Source organism: Artemia sp. Qi Xiang Cuo, chromosome 8, assembly GCF_049724085.1.
Source record: "Artemia sp. Qi Xiang Cuo chromosome 8, ASM4972408v1, whole genome shotgun sequence".
Classification (NCBI taxonomy): Eukaryota; Metazoa; Arthropoda; class Branchiopoda; order Anostraca; family Artemiidae; genus Artemia; species Artemia sp. Qi Xiang Cuo.
The window spans coordinates 67,228,451-67,246,202 of record NC_142801.1 but is presented as its reverse complement, the minus strand read 5'-3'; the positions used below and the strand labels follow the sequence as shown (position 1 = coordinate 67,246,202).

The window sequence follows — 17,752 nt, the reverse complement described above, 5'->3', positions numbered from 1 at the left end:
TTTAAGAACTGACATATACAAAAAGCGGAGGAGGGGGTCCATACTAACCTTGTCGCCTAGAAATCTAAAGATTTTTTTAAATTTTTCCTACAATTTCTTCTATTTTAATTTGATGTGCAAAAGAAAATACAATTTTTAGCTCAGCAGTGGTTATATCTTCCTAATCTGCTCATCTAATTTGATCTTCATAGAATATAACGTGCTTTTACTAAATCAACATCTTTTGTTTTTTCTCCTGTGTTAAACTGGTTTAACAAAAAAAGAACCCAGGTGCCAAAGACTAATTATGTGTCTGTCAATAGTATCATAAAAGTGTTTGCTATCGAAGAGATACAAGCAGTGGCGTTACCAAGATTTGTAAGATCTGTTTTGAAAATTGAGCGGGAACAATAAAGACAATTACCCTTAAAACCTAATCTCAACAAATTATAATAAAATTAAGATATATGAGTATAACTGCAACCTTTCTAAAAGTCAACGGTTCATAGCCGTGCTTGGTCAATATCTTTGCTGCGGGTTCTCTCATTGTAATTGTAGTTCAAAGGCTCATCTTAGAATGTAACCTCTTTTTCAACTGCGAAAAAAATGAAATGCACCTTTGTTATTCTACTTTCCACGGCTTCAACCTATCCACCAAAATAGCAGACTGGTTAGTGAATATCGTGGTTTTGTAGTTTTCGAGCTTTACCTTAAACTTTTAATTTGATCCGAGTTTAATTAAATTAGAATTCTGAAAAATAATTTTAAAACTCTGGGACAATCAAAATCTACAAAATTCTTTTATCCAGGATATCCTAACCATTATATCCAGAACACTACTTCTGTTATGTACCTCCCTAAAAGTAGCAGCAACGTCAACCTTCTTGATACAAAAACACAAATAAACTAGCTGAATTTGTAAAAAAAATTTAAAGGCTATAGAAAAAATTGACAGTGCGTAATTTCAGGTCAACCTAGAAATTTTTCGCATAATTCTAGAGAATTAATGTTGTGAACAAACCATTTTTTCGAGGACTGAATGGGGGGGGGGGGGAAACTTGTCTTAGCCCTTCCATTTCATATCTTGTTGTTCATGACCTTCAAAAGGTCTTTACTAGTCACTATTTGTATTTTTAATTTTTAGGAGGAGGGAGGGTAAATACCCTGACAGTCACAACGATTCTGGCAAATCAGGGATAGTGTTTAGGGTAAAAAAACAAAATAAAAACACAGCAACCAAGTATGGAGTAGTAAGTTGGAACAACTTAATTTGGAACGGGGAAAGTTGCTAAATTATCAATAAAAAAAAATACATCTTTGTAAACTGATGTGAGGTTTACCATATAAGAATTTTGATTAAGAAGTGTTCTGTCAACTCGGTTAGTATCTTAACAGCCGAGCCAAACATAACAGTATTTTGTGTCCAAATTTTCTGGCCAAAATAACAATATCTTTTTGAGAGGGATTTTCTACAGCAACTGATATGCAGCCTGTGTTAATTTCGTTACCAGAACTACAATATTTATTCAAACTTCTTAAAACTGATTGATATTAAGCAAAATGTTCTTACTGACGATTTTTGCTGTTTTCTTCAAATATCTTCTGCTAATAGAGCATCTCCTGAATAGAGTATCAATAAGTCAATCCTTTTACACTGAGAACTTTCTTTTCGTCCCTAGAGTCAATGATATAACTGGCCAGATTTTTATAAAACCTAGGCACTGATACGTCTAAAAACGTCCCTGAGGTTGGTAGGCAAGGAGGTAAAATTTGCTTTTAGGCTTAACTTCCACCTAGTTTTTCCTATTTATTACGCTGCCTCAACAGTAAATATTCCCAATTTGTTAAGTAGGTGCATCGTGTAACCACATACCAAATATTGTTAATTTATTCCAAATTCTTTACGCAACTCCTAACGAAGCTTCTCCTTACTTTAGTAACATCCGGCAATTTAATGAGCCCACAGTTAAAACCGACATTTTTAATGATATATTTTAGAAACTACAATGCCTTTAGTCATCAGATTAACTTTTTAGTATTCTATAATTTAGGTGAAGGGCAACCCAAAATGAGTTGCGGGACCGGTCATACACATTTTTTCCATTTTTTTTTATCCATTTTTATGTTTTTTCCATTTTTTTTATTCTCTCTAACTGAGAAATTTCCGCACTTCGTTAATTAGCGTCAGTAGCTTACGTTCAGGTTGGTGGCGTCATGTAGCATCAACAATGACCTTTCCGAAATACTGAAAGATGTTTACAACGACGAAATTTATCAAGTCGTTTTACGAAATTTATCGTAACCGGGAACTTACCTGCCTGATCATAGGCAGCGCAATCGCGCTGCCTAAGTAAAGAACGATGTTGGCACCAGTGCTTTCACTTTTCCCTATTTTTATACAAATTTTACCTTAAATTCCCTATGTTTAGGTCTGATTTATCACTAGAAAGAGCGGATATTTTACTTTACATTTCCACACAATCTACATGATTGCATGACTTGATGCTGCATAGCGCAGCATCAAATTGTTATTTTTTTACTTCAGATAATGATTTATATCAGATTTTTTTCACTACCTAGAACACCTAAGAAAGTTTAATTAAGCGTCATCTCCAGCACTTCATCGGTACTTGGCGTTTGCCTTTGTCTTGAAGCTAGTGACAGCTTTCAGTATGCAGACAGTTGATAAAGTCTTATCTTCGTTTTCAAGCAGTAATTGACTCGAACAGGTGAAACTAGTGTGACATTCTCGATACTATTTCGGATGTCTGTTGGGTTAATTTCAGGGGACTAAACAAACGCTCAGTTGGTACATTGCTAAAAGGCGAAGAGAAGATCAGTGATATGCGCTTCCTAATTCCGGATACTTGATTTTGCCACTGCGAGTCTCCAGATTAAATATCTTTATCCAGTATAGCTCAACTGACAGGTTTTCAACTTGGGCATCTGCCAAATGAAGCTCAGTGACATCAGTCATTGCCTGTGACCTCCATTCTACGTCCATTTTCTGGAGGCAACACTTTTTTCTTAGAACAAGAAATCTCAAAAACAGTGGCCTTAGAGATTTTGGTTTCAAATTTCTTGCATTCCTTGGTTCAACCAAAGCGTCTTGGAAGGGTCTTGGATGTGCTTGATTAGGACTATATAGTATTTTCAACAAGACTGGTAAAAGAGATCAATGTTATTACTTGGCCCCTGAGCATCTACGAGTCCATGCATTGAATTGGTTGCAGTTATTCCCACATATGTCTGGTTTAAAGGCAGGTACTCACTTGAAAGGTAAGGATCCAGTTCCGTAAACAAAGCAATACTGTGAATACAGTTCAGTTTCACGAAGATAGAGGCAACATAACTCACAGGTTTCCTGACACTTGCCTTTAGGGATGAAAAACTGGAAGCTCAGATTCAAAAACTTTGATGAATTCGTTGGAGAGTAGTCCATGAATTTAAGGTACGGCTTTGTCAACTTAATTTGTAATGTTGGAAAGATAAGGTCATTGGTGGCAGTTGGGTCGTCAAACGTGGTTTCTATGAAATACTGATTAATAGCAACCTGATGCTCAATAAGCCTGTTTATGCAGGCCTGAAGGAACAATCAACAGGTTTATCCCTGTACAAGAAATGAGAGTGGTTTGGATTGAAAGAACTCCTGAAATTCAGCATACTTATCTCGCATGGAAGCGCTTCTGAAAAAGTGGGCTTAGATATCTCGCGCCATGTCTTCTATTGTCTTGGGAAGTGACAAGCATGCATAGAATGAGCGTAAGTGAATAAGATGGCATGAGCATTTCATATTTAATATATGGGATACCATGGCTTTCATTGGCGTTGAAGCAGATCTATTGGCTCCAAACCTGACGTTAATAGTATTTGTACAAAATTCAACAATATTTTGCTAGGGAATCAAGTTATATTTCAATGACTTGTTTGATGCAGCTAGTAAGACCCTCAGCCAATACATCACTAAATTCATTTTAGTGATGGTAAAGTTCAGGGGGTAAAGTTCATGTCCGACACAAATACATGTTAAATTTTGATTCAGGATGCAATTCTGACTATAGAGGTAATTTTATTTCTTAGCTACCTGAATAATCCGTTAATATAAACCTTGCCAACAATTGCTGCATAGCCTAACCAATACTCCCATATGTAGTTTACACCAATCAAAGCCATTACATTAAAAATAAAATAACTGGGTTCTATCCACCCATGTGGATGGGTTCTATCCACATGGATTGAACCCAGCTTTTCGTCTTCCTTCTTGTTTGATGCCTCAAAAGACCACTTAAGACAATATCTTCACCAACGGAAAAATCCATTTCTAAATTGCAGGCCCAGATAGAACCGACTTGCAATAATTGATAGATTGTGTGCTTGCACCCCCCAAATTTTCCTTGGAAGTTTTAACTGAATCCATCAATCGTAAAACAACAAAAGATGGTCTCACCGAAAATGCACATAAAAATTTTCATGTTTCTAGCAAAGTCTAATATGTAATCTATATGCATGTTGGAATTAGCACTTATGCTTGGACCAGAAATCTCTTCTAATATACATTTAATCTAAAGGTTTTTCCCTGTACACCCTCATTAGAGATCATTCAAAGAGTCAGAATCAAAACATCTTTGTTTATGCCTAATCAAACATCCAGACTGAGCAAAGCTTTTTTTACAAATATCTCACTGAAAATGTTTTTTAACCTCTATGTACTCGTTTATGTTTAGTCAAAGCTCCCAACTGAGTAAATCCTTTCTTACATATATCTCACTTGAAGGGTTTTTCACCTGTATGCGTTCTTAGATGTTCCTTCAAAGTGTCTGAGACAGAAAATGTTGTCTTACATATATCACACTGGAAGGGTTTTTCACCAGTATGAACTCGTTTATGTCTATTTAAATGTGCTGATTGAGCAAAGGTTTTCTCACAAATAGTACACTTGAAGGGTTTTTCACCTGTATGCGTTCTTAGATGATCCTTCAAAGTGTCTGAGACAGAAAAGGTTTTCTTACATATGTTACACTGAAAGGGTTTTTCACCTGTATGAGCTCGTTTATGTCTAATCAAAGCTGATGAATGAGCAAAATTTGCCTTGCATACATCGCACTGAAAGGGTTTTTCACCTGTGTGCACTCGATTATGTCTGGTCAAATTTCCCGACCGAGCAAAAGTTTTCTTACAAATATCACACTGAAAGGGTTTTTCACCTGTATGTACACGTTTGTGCTTAATCAAATCACTCGAATCAGTAAAAGATTTCTCACATATATCGCATTGGAAGGATTTTTCACCTGTATGAACTCGTTTATGTCTAGTCAAAGTTGATGAATGAGCAAAGGTTTTCTTGCATACATCGCACTGGAAGGGTTTTTCACGTGTATGCACTCGTTTTATGTCTAGTCAATTGTGCCAACTGAGCAAAAGTTTTCTTACATATATCACACTTAAAGGGTTTTTCTGTTGTATGCAATCGTCCTTCACAGCCAGTGTCTATATGAAGCTGTAGTATCAGAGATGATTTCTCTGTCTTTCCGCAGAAGTTGCAACGGCAGAGATTCGGTTGAGTTTCACCACCAATGCTACTGATAGTTGGACTCATTACTTCTAAAATTAAGGGATAAAATTAAATAAAAGTCAATATAACAGCTAAAAGTATTGGGTAAACATATTATGTTGAGAATGTTTTGGATGATTCGAATTTATACTTGAATAATCTGTTTCATTTTATGGAAATAATAGAAAATAATTTTTAAGATTCAATCAGGAAAAAAATGTAACAGTTAAAACGCTTAAAAGTTTTTACAATCACAAGAAGTCTAATACATTATTATGCACTTCAGTAACTCAGTGCCAGTGAAAGAGGTAAATAAAAATTTTCTAAGACCTAAAAGCACACCGTATTTAGTTTCGTGGCTTGTCGTAATTGACGGATAAGAGTATTAAGGATCATTTATTTTCGGGCATTATCGTTAATAAGGCGTTAATAAAAAAGCTCAAATACAACAAGCTTTTGTTTTTGAATACTTTACTAGGTTTCAGCTATCCCTGCAACCATGATTTATTTAAATTTGGGGTGTTTCACGTTTACATGGATAATCTTTTCCCGTTGTCGTGCAAGGAAAAGAGAGACAATAAGGAGGTACATAATGAAGGAAAGAAAAACAAGGGAAAAGAGAGGAAATAAGAATGTTAAGAAGAGCCGGGGATAACTATAAACTCTTTTAACAATCTTGTAGAAGAATTAAGAGATGATGTGGGCTGCCCCTTAGAGACGGGGCTGCCCTCTTCTCTATATGTTGCTTTATAGGTTCAAATTTGAATTTGAACCTATAATAGTATTTGATATAGATATAGTGATTATATATATATATATATATATATATATATATATATATATATATATATATATATATATATATATATATATATATATATATATATATATATATATATATATATATATATATATATATATATATATATATATATATATATATATATATATATATAAAGATAGATCCCGAAATGCAATATTTCCAACTATGCTAAACAGAGTGGCCTTGTCACTTAAAAAGTGCACTAGAATTTTTAATTTCAGTTTGAATGACTCCTCTCAGTAGATTGTGACGTATGGATTTGCTTGTGGTCATAGGAACCACTGAAGCGCATCAAGTTGAATGAAATTTATCAAGGACATCCCCTAGGGCACTCTTGAGGTTGAACGAACTTTATGAAGGCCATCTCCTATTGAGGGTGCACGATCTTTAGTTGCGAAATGATATAGCCCAAAGGCGCTTTTGAGGAGCAATGAACTCTGAACAAACCCAGGCAAGGCGGTTTTACCTTTCTTGATGTTATTGTGAAACAGATTGCATAATGATCTAAAATGTTCGCAAAAGATTTTCTGATGATTTCAGAAATATTTGACTGGTTTAGTCTTGATGGTATTGCGAAAAAGATCATTAAGTAAATATAAAGTGGGATTTAAAATGTTTTATATTAAAAGGTGCTGAATAGAATTTTAAAATTGAATCCTTAGAAATCCAGAACAATCCCTAGAAATCAAGTAGGGAGGGAGTTATGGATTTGACGACGCCCATAGGGGGTAGGCTGTACTATTGGAGCTACTACAAATTCTTCTTACAAAATACAAAATAGGTTGTGTGTTCTATTTTACGAAAAAAGTTCCATGAAAAGAAATCCAGTAATGAGGCGCTTATGGATTTGATGATGCCCATAGTGGGTATACTATTGAAGCTAATGTAAAAAGTAGTATACATTTTAGGCAATGATACAACTGAACCAAACTCCGAAGGCCCCCATCGCCCCCACAACTTTTAACCCCCACCACCCCCATTTTTTAAAACTTTTTTTAATATTTTTTAATTCTATTTTTTTTACTTTTATTTTTTATTTAACATAGAAGTTTATTGACAATGCTAATAGTGGGTATACTATTGGAGCTACTACAAAAAGTCGTATACATTTTGGACGATGATAAGAAAGTCCTTATTCATCAAGGAATCGACCTCCGAAGGCCCCTATGTCCTTCCCCCAACCCACAACTTTTTACCCCCCACCCCCACCCCGAAACTTTTCAAACCTCACAACTTTTCACAGCCCCCCATTTTTTAATACTTTTTTTAAGTCGATTTTTTTTTATTTAACATAGAAGTTATTGATGATGACCATAGGGGGTATACTTTTGAAGCTACTACAAAAAGTCGTATACATTTTAGCCGATGATACGACAGCCCTTAGCCAGCAATGACAACCTCCAAAGGCCCAAATGGCCCTCCCCCCCCCCATCACCCCCTAAACCAGGTTCACAAGTAGTGTACAGAGTCTGAAAAAGGTGGATAATGTTTTTACCAAAGACTGAGAAAGAGAGATGAACGTGATTCTTTTTAGAGTCAGACATATTAAGAGGGAATTTATCAAAATTCAGACAGACACAGACACTACTGCCAGGCTCACAAGTGGTGTACTAGAGTCTAAAATAGATGGAACATCGAAGACACAATGAAACATGTCCTTTTGTTCAAGGAGTTGATGTGGGAAACATTCCAGTGAAACTTTTAGCTTTAACTGGGGGATTTGACATTTTTGAGTGATACATGGAATCAAGAAGCTATAGTCAAAAACATATTAATCTTCGTCTGCACCCACAAAGATATACCTCCTGACCTTTACTGTCACAGGAAAAACTTACTGGTCTTAAACGAGAGGATGTTAGACTAAGTGCGTTTATTGGAAGATAGTCAAAGGATTTCATCTGTAGCCAAGAACTTGTAAAAGATGGATTCTTTTTTGTTAACCATAGTGATCAGGTTCAGTGTGCTTTTTGTGCATGTGTGGTTGAAAACTGGGAAGAGGGTGATTTTCCTATAGACGAACACAGAAAGCATTTTGAAACATGTTCTTTTTTTCAAGAAGTTAATGGGGGAAACATTCCAGTGAAACCTTCTGCTTTACCTGGAAACTATGACATTTGTGAGCGATACATGGAGTCAAGAATCTATAGTCAAAACTAGATTAATATTCGTCTGCAATCACCAAGGTATACCTCCCAACCTTTACTGTCACAAGAAGAACGTACTGTTCTTAAACGAGAGGATGTTAGACAAAGGATGTTTTTATTCAAAGATATTAATAAGGGTTAATATTCTGTGTCATTATTGGAATAAAAAATTTTACTTTACATCACGTTATTGTTTCGTTTATTTGTTAGGGGCACACTTTTTTAGACAATGGAACGCATTTTTTTTTCTTAACGACATTACATTGTTATTTTTGAAATAAAAAATGAAAATGGAATGTGTATGCTGTTCATGATTTTTTTGTTCAAGTAGAACAGAATATTTTATGTGTGCTAGTTTGTTTGTAATCAGCAGTATGAGAGTCAATTCAAAATGAATAAAGCATAAAAAAAAAAATACCTCAAATATTTCATTCGGTCACAATGAGAATCAATTCAAAATGAATAAAGCGGGAAAAAAATCTTTAGAGGTCTATCTACTTTGGATATTTTCAAAGCCAGAGGCACATGAGATATAAATTGTTCAATAATATTAATAACATATTCTTATCTCAAGAAAATTTTTTGATTGTATAATGATCTAAGACGTTCACTAAGCATTTTCTAATGATTTCAGAAATATTAGTAGTATGCTGTTAACATGTTTCACGACCCTCACAGAACATTGCTTTCACGACATACATAGGGCATTATTTTAACGACACACACAGGGCATTACTTTAACGACACACATAAAAAATTACTTTCACGACACACATACGGCATAAACTTAACGACACAAATAGAGCATTACTTTAATGAATTATCATTCCTTCATATTCTCTCTCTGCTTTTAACAAAAAAGTTTGGTGAAGTACTTCTAGTTGTGCAAAGTACTACTAATTTCACTTTCACGAAAAGTCTTTTTAACCTTGAGCAAACGTATAAAAGTTTGATGATGTACTTCTCTGCTTAAATAACGTCCCAGAGTTAAAACAAAAACGTCACGAAGAAAAAACGGTATCGAAGTTAAAACAAAAACGTCTCGAAGTAAAAAACGTCTCAACGTTAAAACAAAACGTCACAAAGAAATAAAACATTTCGAAGTAAAAAAAACATCTCGAATTTAAAAAAAATTTTCTAATAAAAAAACAACTCTAAGTAAAAAAAAAATATCTCTAAGTTAAAACAAAAACTTCTCGAAAAAAACATGTCGAACATTACTTGTGGTATGTCTTTTGCTATGATTGTTTATTTGATATCTGTTTGTTTTGGGTTTATTTATTCTTTAATAGTAATTTCTGGTCGTTTTTAGTTTGAATTTTAACAGGTATTTGTATCTACTGAGCTTAAGTTTAAAATGGCCTTAACTTTTCTTTGAAAAAATTATTTTTCGGAAAGCTTTTTTTAAATTAGTTTTTGTTCGTTTTTGATTGCAAAAAGTTTCAAGTTTTTATGGCATGGGCGAGGGTGCTTACTGTCCGATTATTCTTGACTTTTAAAAACGGAGCTAGAACTTTCAATCTAAATCAAATGAGACTTTTCACAAGTCGATACGATTATCTCTTTGATAAAAACCTTACATATGAACAAAGGACAGCTTGCATAACTTACAGTCCTTGCCCTGGGGGCAGTGGGAGGTTGTTTTGTCAACCCCCGAGGCATAGTTATTTTAATTACTTCACCTTTTGATTATGTTTGACATACTGGCCATCTAAAAATTTTCAAAAAAAAATCGCTATCTCAAAATTCTTATCAGATGGGTTTGAGAAAAAAGGGCGTGGATGGGGGAGGGGGGGGGTTAGACACCCTCCAATCTTTTGAATCATAAAAAGTGAACTAGAACTTTCAATTTCTCATCAAATGAGCCCTATTGGAAGTTTATACGAGACAGAATCCCTTCCATAAAAACCATATATGCCCCCAGGGCATAACTTACAACGCCTGCCCCTCCCCCCAGCACTGGGGGGTTTTGTCGACACAGGACTTTTGTGATATGATCTATGAACTATGTTTAACAAAATATATATCTCAAAATTTGTATCCGATGCATTTGGAAAAAATGAGCGTGAAGGGGGAGGGGGGCTTGTTACCCTCCAATATCTGTTGATACTTAAAAAGTGAATTATAACTTTCAATTTTCAATCAAATGAGCCATCTCTGAAGTTTATACGAGCATACCTTCCATAAGAACCATATATGCCCCAATGCCAAACTTATAACCCTTGCCCTGAAGACTGTGGGGGGGGGGAGGGTCCTGCTCAAAAATATAATTTCAAGAAGTTTCAACTACGTTGAAATTTCGATTGGATGTGTTTGGGGAAATGGTGGGCGTGGAAGGGGTTAGTTCCTTTCCAATCACTTTCGACTATTAAAAAGGACACTAGCCATTTAAATTTCCAATCGAATGAGCCCTTTTTGAAGTTTCTACAACAACGGTTTCTCATACTCAAACTCTTGTTTGTAGTTATTTTTGTTCGATTCAAGCTTAATTTGCATATTCCAATCTGTCTATTTGGGTGTTAAATTTAGTGCATTAAGGGGGATGTCTAGGCTTGTAGAAGATTGTAATTTAAGGAGTAATAGGTTAATAAATATGCTTTCGAGAAGTAATTTAAATCAGCTAGCTGACATGAGGATCCAAAGAAGAATTTTCCAGACAAAATTAGCTTCTAGTCTACATTGGTGCTCGGAGGTTTGGGGTTTGCTAAAGCAGCTAAGCTAGAAGTAGTTCAGCTAAGATATTTAAGAGAATTTTAAGCTTGAAGGATTCATTTAGTTCAGTGGCACTGAAAGGAGATTTTGGGCTTTTCTCTTTAAGGAGTGTTAGATTGGTCAGAATGGTAAAATTCTGGGAGAAGATAATTAGGCTACCTAGAGTTCGGCTCCTTAAGGCAGCTTATTTGGAGAGCTTGAAGGACGGTAGACTTGATTCATGGTCAAGGTCAAGAAAATACTGGACCTTTGTGGCATTTCGGAGATATGGAATGAAGGAAAAGGTTTTATGGGTGAAACAATTTGAGCATGGCAGGAAATCCAGCGAACTCTGAATTACCAAAAAATCCAAGAGTGATAAGCTCATAAGGACCATTCATGTCTTTGAGGTTTTACTCCCAAACCAAAGACTATTGGGGGGAAGAGGTTTATTTTAAATTTGGGTTGAATAAAGAGGATTTGAAGAATTTGTTGTCGGTAAGAGGGGATAGTTTGAATTTAGGTGAGAGAAGGACATTTTTGGGAAAGTTTAGGCTGGCGGCTGGCCCTTATTTTTGCCCAAAGTGTGGATTGGCGAATGAAAACATTTCATTTTGTATCCGAGTGTGAAAAGCTGTCTGAGTTGCGGAATGAATGTTTTGGACGAGTGTTTGGGAGTGATTGCTGGTTAATTGAGCGGATGGCTGAGAGGAATACATGTGCTATTAAACAGTTGTGCAAGTTCCTTTGTTTAGGGATTAAACATAGGGAATCATGTTTGAGGGGATAGCCTGATTTGAATTTACTATATGGTGTTTGTTGGTTAAAAGTTGAACCTTGGTGTGTTTCTTTTCCTTGTCGTTTTGTTGTTCTTTTTTTTCTTTTTTGATTTTTATTATCTAAAGTTGTATTTTGTTCCTGAGCTTTGGTTTGTAGATTGCATTATGTGTTGCTATGGCCCAAAGGCTTTTTGCAATAAATCTTATCTTATCTTATTCAATTTAAGTTTCACTCGTTTTAAGATTTATTTATTCATTTACATTAATATCTATTGTATGTTTGTTTACATTGATTGTTTATTTAATTTCTGCTCTTTTTAAGTTTCATTTATACTTAATAGCAACATTTTTTCGTTTTCAGCTTGATTTTCATATTCAATCTAAGCATTACTCAATTTATGATCTATTTATTCATTTATATTATTACTTGTTGTATGTTTTTTACTATGATTGTTTATTTAATTTCTGTTCGTGTTGGGTTTATTTATTCTTTAATAGTAATTTCTGGTCGTTTTTAGTTTAAATTTTAACAGGTATTTGTATCTTCTGAGCTTAAGTTTAAAATGACCTTTACTTTTATTTTAAAAACTTATTTTTCGGAAAGTTTTTTTTTAATTAATTTTTGTTTGTTTTTGATTGCAAAAAGTTCCAGCTTTTATGACATGGGCGGGGGTGCTTACTGTCCAATTATTATTGACTTTTGAAAAACGGAGCTAGAACTTTCGATTTAAATCTAATGAGCCTTTTCCAAAGTCTATACGATTACCTCTTTGATAAAAACCTTATATATGAACAATGGACAGCTTGCATAACTTACAGCCCTTGCCAAAGGGGCAGTGGGAGGTTGTTCTGTCAACCTCCGAGGCATAATTATTTTAATTACTTCACCTTTTGACTATGTTTGACATAATGGCCATCTCAAAATTTTCAAAAAAAATCGCTATCTCAAAATTCTTATCAATGGGTTTGAAAAACAAAGGGCGTGGATGGAGGGGGGGAGGGGTGCCCTCCACTAGAACTTTCAATTTCAAATCAAATGAGCCTGCTTTGAAGTTTATACGAGCATCCCTTCCATAAGAACCAAGTGTGCTCCCATAGCATAACTTACAACACGGTTTTTGTCGACACTGGAGTTTTTGTTATATGATCTATTTTCAACAAAATAGCAATCTCAAAATTTTATCCGATGCATTTGGGTAAAAAGGGCGTGAAGGGGGGGGGGGGGGGTTACCCTCAAATATCTTTTGATGCTTAAAAAAGGAACTAGAACTTTCAATTTCCAATCAAATGAGCCCTCTCTGTAGTTTATACGAGCATACCTTGCATATGAACCATATATTTCCCCAGGGTATAACTTATAACCCTTGCTCTGAAGACTGTGGGGAGAGATCAAAGATATAATTTCCAGAACTTTCAACCACGTTGAAAAAATGGCTATCTAAAAATTTTGATTGGATGTGTTTGAGGAAATGGTGGGCGTGGAAAGGATGTGAGTTGCCTTTCAATCACTTTCGACTTTCAAAAAGGATTCGAGCCATTTCAAATTCCAATCGAATGAGCCCCTCTTGAAGTTTCTACGACAATGATACCTATAAAAACCTTATATGCCCCCAGGCCACAACTTACAACCCTTGCTCTGAGGGCTGTAGGGGGGTTGTCATCCTCAAAGACCAAATTTCCAGAATTAACTTATAAACCTTGCCCCTGAAGACTGTGGGGGGAGTGTCCTGCTCAAATATATAACTTCCACAACTTTCAACAACGTTTAACAAAATGGCTATCTCAAAATTTTTATTGGATGTGTTTGGGGATAAGGTGGGCATGGGAGGGGGGTTAGTTGCCCTCCGATCACTTTCGACTATTAAAAAGGGCACTAACCCTTTGAATTTCCAAACGAGTGAGCCGTTTTTGAATTTTCTACGACAAAGCTTTCTATAAAAAGCCTATATGGCCCCAGGGCATAACTTACAACCCTTGCCCTGAGGGCTGTGGGGGGAATGTCCTCCCCGAAAATATAATTTCTATCTGGAAATCAACTACTTAGAACACAATGGCTATCTCAAAATTTTTATTGGATGTGCTTGGGGAAACGGTTAGCGGGGAAGGGGTGTTAGTTGCCTTCCAATCCCTTTTGACCCTTAAAAGGGCACTAGAACTCACAATTTCCAATTGAATGAGCCCCTTTTTAAGTTTATACGACGACCCCTTCCATATGAAGTCCTTTGGTCGACCCCAGTGTTTTTTTAATCTAAACTTTGAACTATTTCTAACAAAATATCTATCTAAAAAGTTTTATCTGATGCATTTGGGGGAAAAGGGGGGGGGGAGGAGGTTAGCTCCCCTTCGATTACTTTTGACTTAAAAATTAAAAGTGAACTAGAATCAAATGAGCACTCTTTGAAGTCTATACGAGCATCCCTTCCATAAGAACATTATATACCCCCAGGGCATAACTTATAACGCCTGTCCCTGGGCCCTGTGGGGTTGTGTCGACACCGGAGCTTTTGATATCTGAACTTTGAACTATTTTTAACAAATTGTTTATCTCAAAATTTTTATCTGAAACATTTGGGTAAAAAGGGTGGGGGGGCTAGCTGTCCTTTGATCAATTTTGATTTATATAAAGTGAACTAGAAATTTCAATTTCCAATCAAATGACCCTTCTTTGAAGTTTATACGAACATCCCTTCCATAAAAACCTTGTATGTCCCCAGGGAATAACTTAAAACGCCTGTCCCCGGGCCCGGTGGCTGTGTCGACATCAAATTTTATCTGATGCAATGGCTACTTCAAATTTTCTATCAGATATATTTGTGAAAAAAGAACTCGGGGGGGGGACTATTTGCCCTCCGATCACCTTTGACTCTTAAAAAGGCCATTAGAACTCTCGATTTCCAATCGAACGAGCCCCATTTGAAGTTTATATGACGACCCCCTCTATATGAAGTGCCTCTGGGAAAAAATAAATGGTGTGTGGAGGGAGGCTAGCTCCCCCCAATCACTTTTTATTCTTAAAAGTGAATTATAACTTTCAATTTCTAATCAAATAATCCCTTTGTGAAGTTTATCCGAGCATTCCTTCCATAACAACCATTCATGTACCCCCAGGGCATAACTTACAACGCCTACCTCCGGGCCCTAGGGGGCTGTTTCAACACAGGAGTTTTTGTCATCTGAACTTTTAACTAGTTTTAACAAAATGTCTATCTCAAAATTTTTATGTGATGAATTTAGGGCGTGGAGGAGGGGGGGGGGGCTAGTTGCTCTCGGATCTCGTTTGACTCTTAAAAAGTGAACAAGAACTTTCAATTTCCAATCAAATGAAACCTTTTCCGAAGTTTATACGAGCATCCCTTCCATAAGAACCAGGAGTCGAAACAGGAGTTTTTCTTATCTGACCTTATAACTATTTTTAATGAAATGGCTATTTTAAAAATGTTATCGTAAAGGCTTGGGTAAAAATGGGTGTGTGGGAGGAGGGGAGGGTGCTAGTTGCCCTCGGATACCTTTTGACTCTTAAAAAATGTTTATCTAAAAATTTTAATTAGACGGGTTTCGAAAAAGGAGGCGTGGGGGGGGGGGGGCTAGTTGCCCTCAGATCTCTTTTGACTACTAAAAAAAGAACTCGTACTTTCAATTTCCAATCAAATGAGCCCTCTCTGAAGTTTGTACGACCACCCCTTTCATAAGAACCATATATGTCCCAGGGCAAAACTTATACCGCCTGCCCCCGGGCCCTGGGGAGTTGTTTCGACACCTGAGTTTTGTTATCTGACCTTTGAACAATTTTTAACTTAATGGCTATCTCAAAATTTTATCGGATGCATTGTGGAATAAAAGGTGCGTGGGGGGGCTAGTTGCCCTCCAATCTCTTTTGACTCTCAAAAGCCGTACTATAACTGTGAATTTTCAATCAAATGAGCCCTATCTGAAGTTTTTACGAGCATCCCTTCCGTAAGATCTATATAGTCACCCAGGATATATCTTAAAACACCTGCACTCGGACCCTGGGGTGTTGTGTTGGCCCCGGAATTTTTGTTATATGATATTTGAACTATTAAAAAAACGGCTATCTCAAAGTTCTTATCAGATGGGTTTGAGAAAAAAAAGGGCATGGATGGGGGGGGGGGGGGCTAGATGGCCTCCAATCCCTTTTGACTCTTAAAAAGTCAACTAGAACTTTCAGTTTCCAATCAAATAAGCCCTCTTTAAAGTTCATACGAGCATCCCTTCCATAAAAGCCATATATGCCCCCAGGGCATAACCTAAAACGCCTGCCCCCGGGCCCTGGGGGGTTGTGTCGACACCGGATTTTTTTTATACAATCTATGAACTATTTTTAACAAAAAAGATATCTCAAAATTTTTATTGGATGCATTTGGGAAAAATAGACGTGGGGGGGGGGCTGGGTACCCACCGATATCTTTTGATGCTTAAAAAGTGAACTTGGGCTTTCAATTTCTAATCAAATGAGTCTTCTTTGAAGTCTATATAAGCAAACCTTCCATAAGAAACATATATACCCCCGGGGCATAACTTACAACCCTTGCCCTGAAGACTGTGGGGGGAGTGTCCTTCTCAAAGGTACACTTACCAGACTTTTCAACTACGTTAAACAAAATAGTTGTTTAAAAATTATTACTGGTTATGTTTGGGGAAACAGTTGGCGAAGAACGGGGCGTTATTTGCCTTCCAATCTCTTTTAACTATAAAAAAGGGCACTAACCATTTAAATTCTCAATCGAATGAGCTCCTTTTGAAGTTTCTACGACAATACTTTATATAAAAACCTTATATTCCCCAGGGGCATAACTTACAACCCTTGTCCTGAGGGCTGTGGGGGATTATCATCCCCAAAGAAATAATTTCCAGAATTTTAAAACTACGTTGAACAAAATGGCTATCTCAAAATTTTGATTGGATGTCTTTGGGGAAAAGGTGGGCGTGAGAGGGGGATTAGTTGCCCCTCCGATCACTATTGACAAATAAAAAGGGCACTAGCCCTTTGAATTTCCAATCGAAGATTCCTTTTTGAAGTTTCTACGACAAAGCTGTCTATAAAAAGCTTATATGCCCCCAGGGCATAACACAATCCTTGCCCTGAGGGTTGTGGGGGGAGTGCCCTCCTCAAAAACATAATTTCTATGTGTAAATCAACTACGTAGAACACAATCCTCACTCTTTACGCTAAAATTTTTCATTGTTTAAAAAAAATAGAGTTGTGAGAAAGTCAAACTTTAGCGTAAAGAGCGAGGCGTTGAAGAGGAGACAGCCCCTTTCATATACAGAATAATTTCTGTTCGTTTTAAGTTTTAATGTCGCTCCTTACTTTCAGTTAAAAAAATTGTTTTTTTTTATTTAATTTCTGAACGTTTTTAAATTACTGCAGGTTTTGATTTTGGCTCACCGTACAAAAATAAATAAAACAAAATTTTTATATTACTTTACTTTTATTTAGTTAAATGGCTTTCTCGAAAGTTGTTTAACTTTATTTACGAACATTTTTATTAGTAATAAATATACGTAACTTACGAATTAACTTACGTAACGAACTTCTATATTCGTATATTTTTATTACGTATATTAAGGGGGTTTGCCCTCTAGTCAATACCTTGCTCTTTAAGCTAAAGTTCGAATTTTGTTCAGATTCTTTAAAATTGACCGCTTAATCACAAAGGCCGTTAATTAGAATAAATAGATCTTATGAAAGTACTCAAAAATCTCTGGCTTAGAAAGTGAGGTATTGACTAGGGGGTTAACCCAACCATATATGTAATATTTTCTT

At 36.0% G+C, this 17,752-nt stretch overlaps 2 protein-coding genes across 3 annotated transcripts in view; both read right to left on the bottom strand.

Annotated features, from left to right (window-relative positions):
* Positions 1-3,700: 3,700 nt before the first annotated feature.
* LOC148949728 (uncharacterized) lies at positions 3,701-5,575 on the bottom strand. The gene is made up of 2 exons (XM_089092768.1): positions 5,410-5,575; positions 3,701-5,372 (listed from the first exon to the last, which is right to left on the bottom strand). The coding sequence occupies exons 1-2, from the start codon at positions 5,573-5,575 to the stop codon at positions 4,744-4,746; spliced, it is 795 nt and encodes a 264-aa protein (XP_088948894.1). The 3' UTR covers positions 3,701-4,743.
* Positions 5,334-17,752, bottom strand: part of LOC148949727 (uncharacterized) — an 86,379-nt gene continuing 73,960 nt past the window's right edge. Inside the window, exon 7 of one of the 2 annotated variants that reach the window (XM_089093698.1) lies at positions 5,334-5,580. In XM_089093698.1, coding sequence (XP_088949824.1) covers positions 5,575-5,580 — 6 coding nt within the window. In that variant the 3' untranslated portion in view covers positions 5,334-5,574. The remainder of the gene's footprint in view (positions 5,581-17,752) is intronic. The other variant, XM_089093699.1, reaches the window with a different exon arrangement.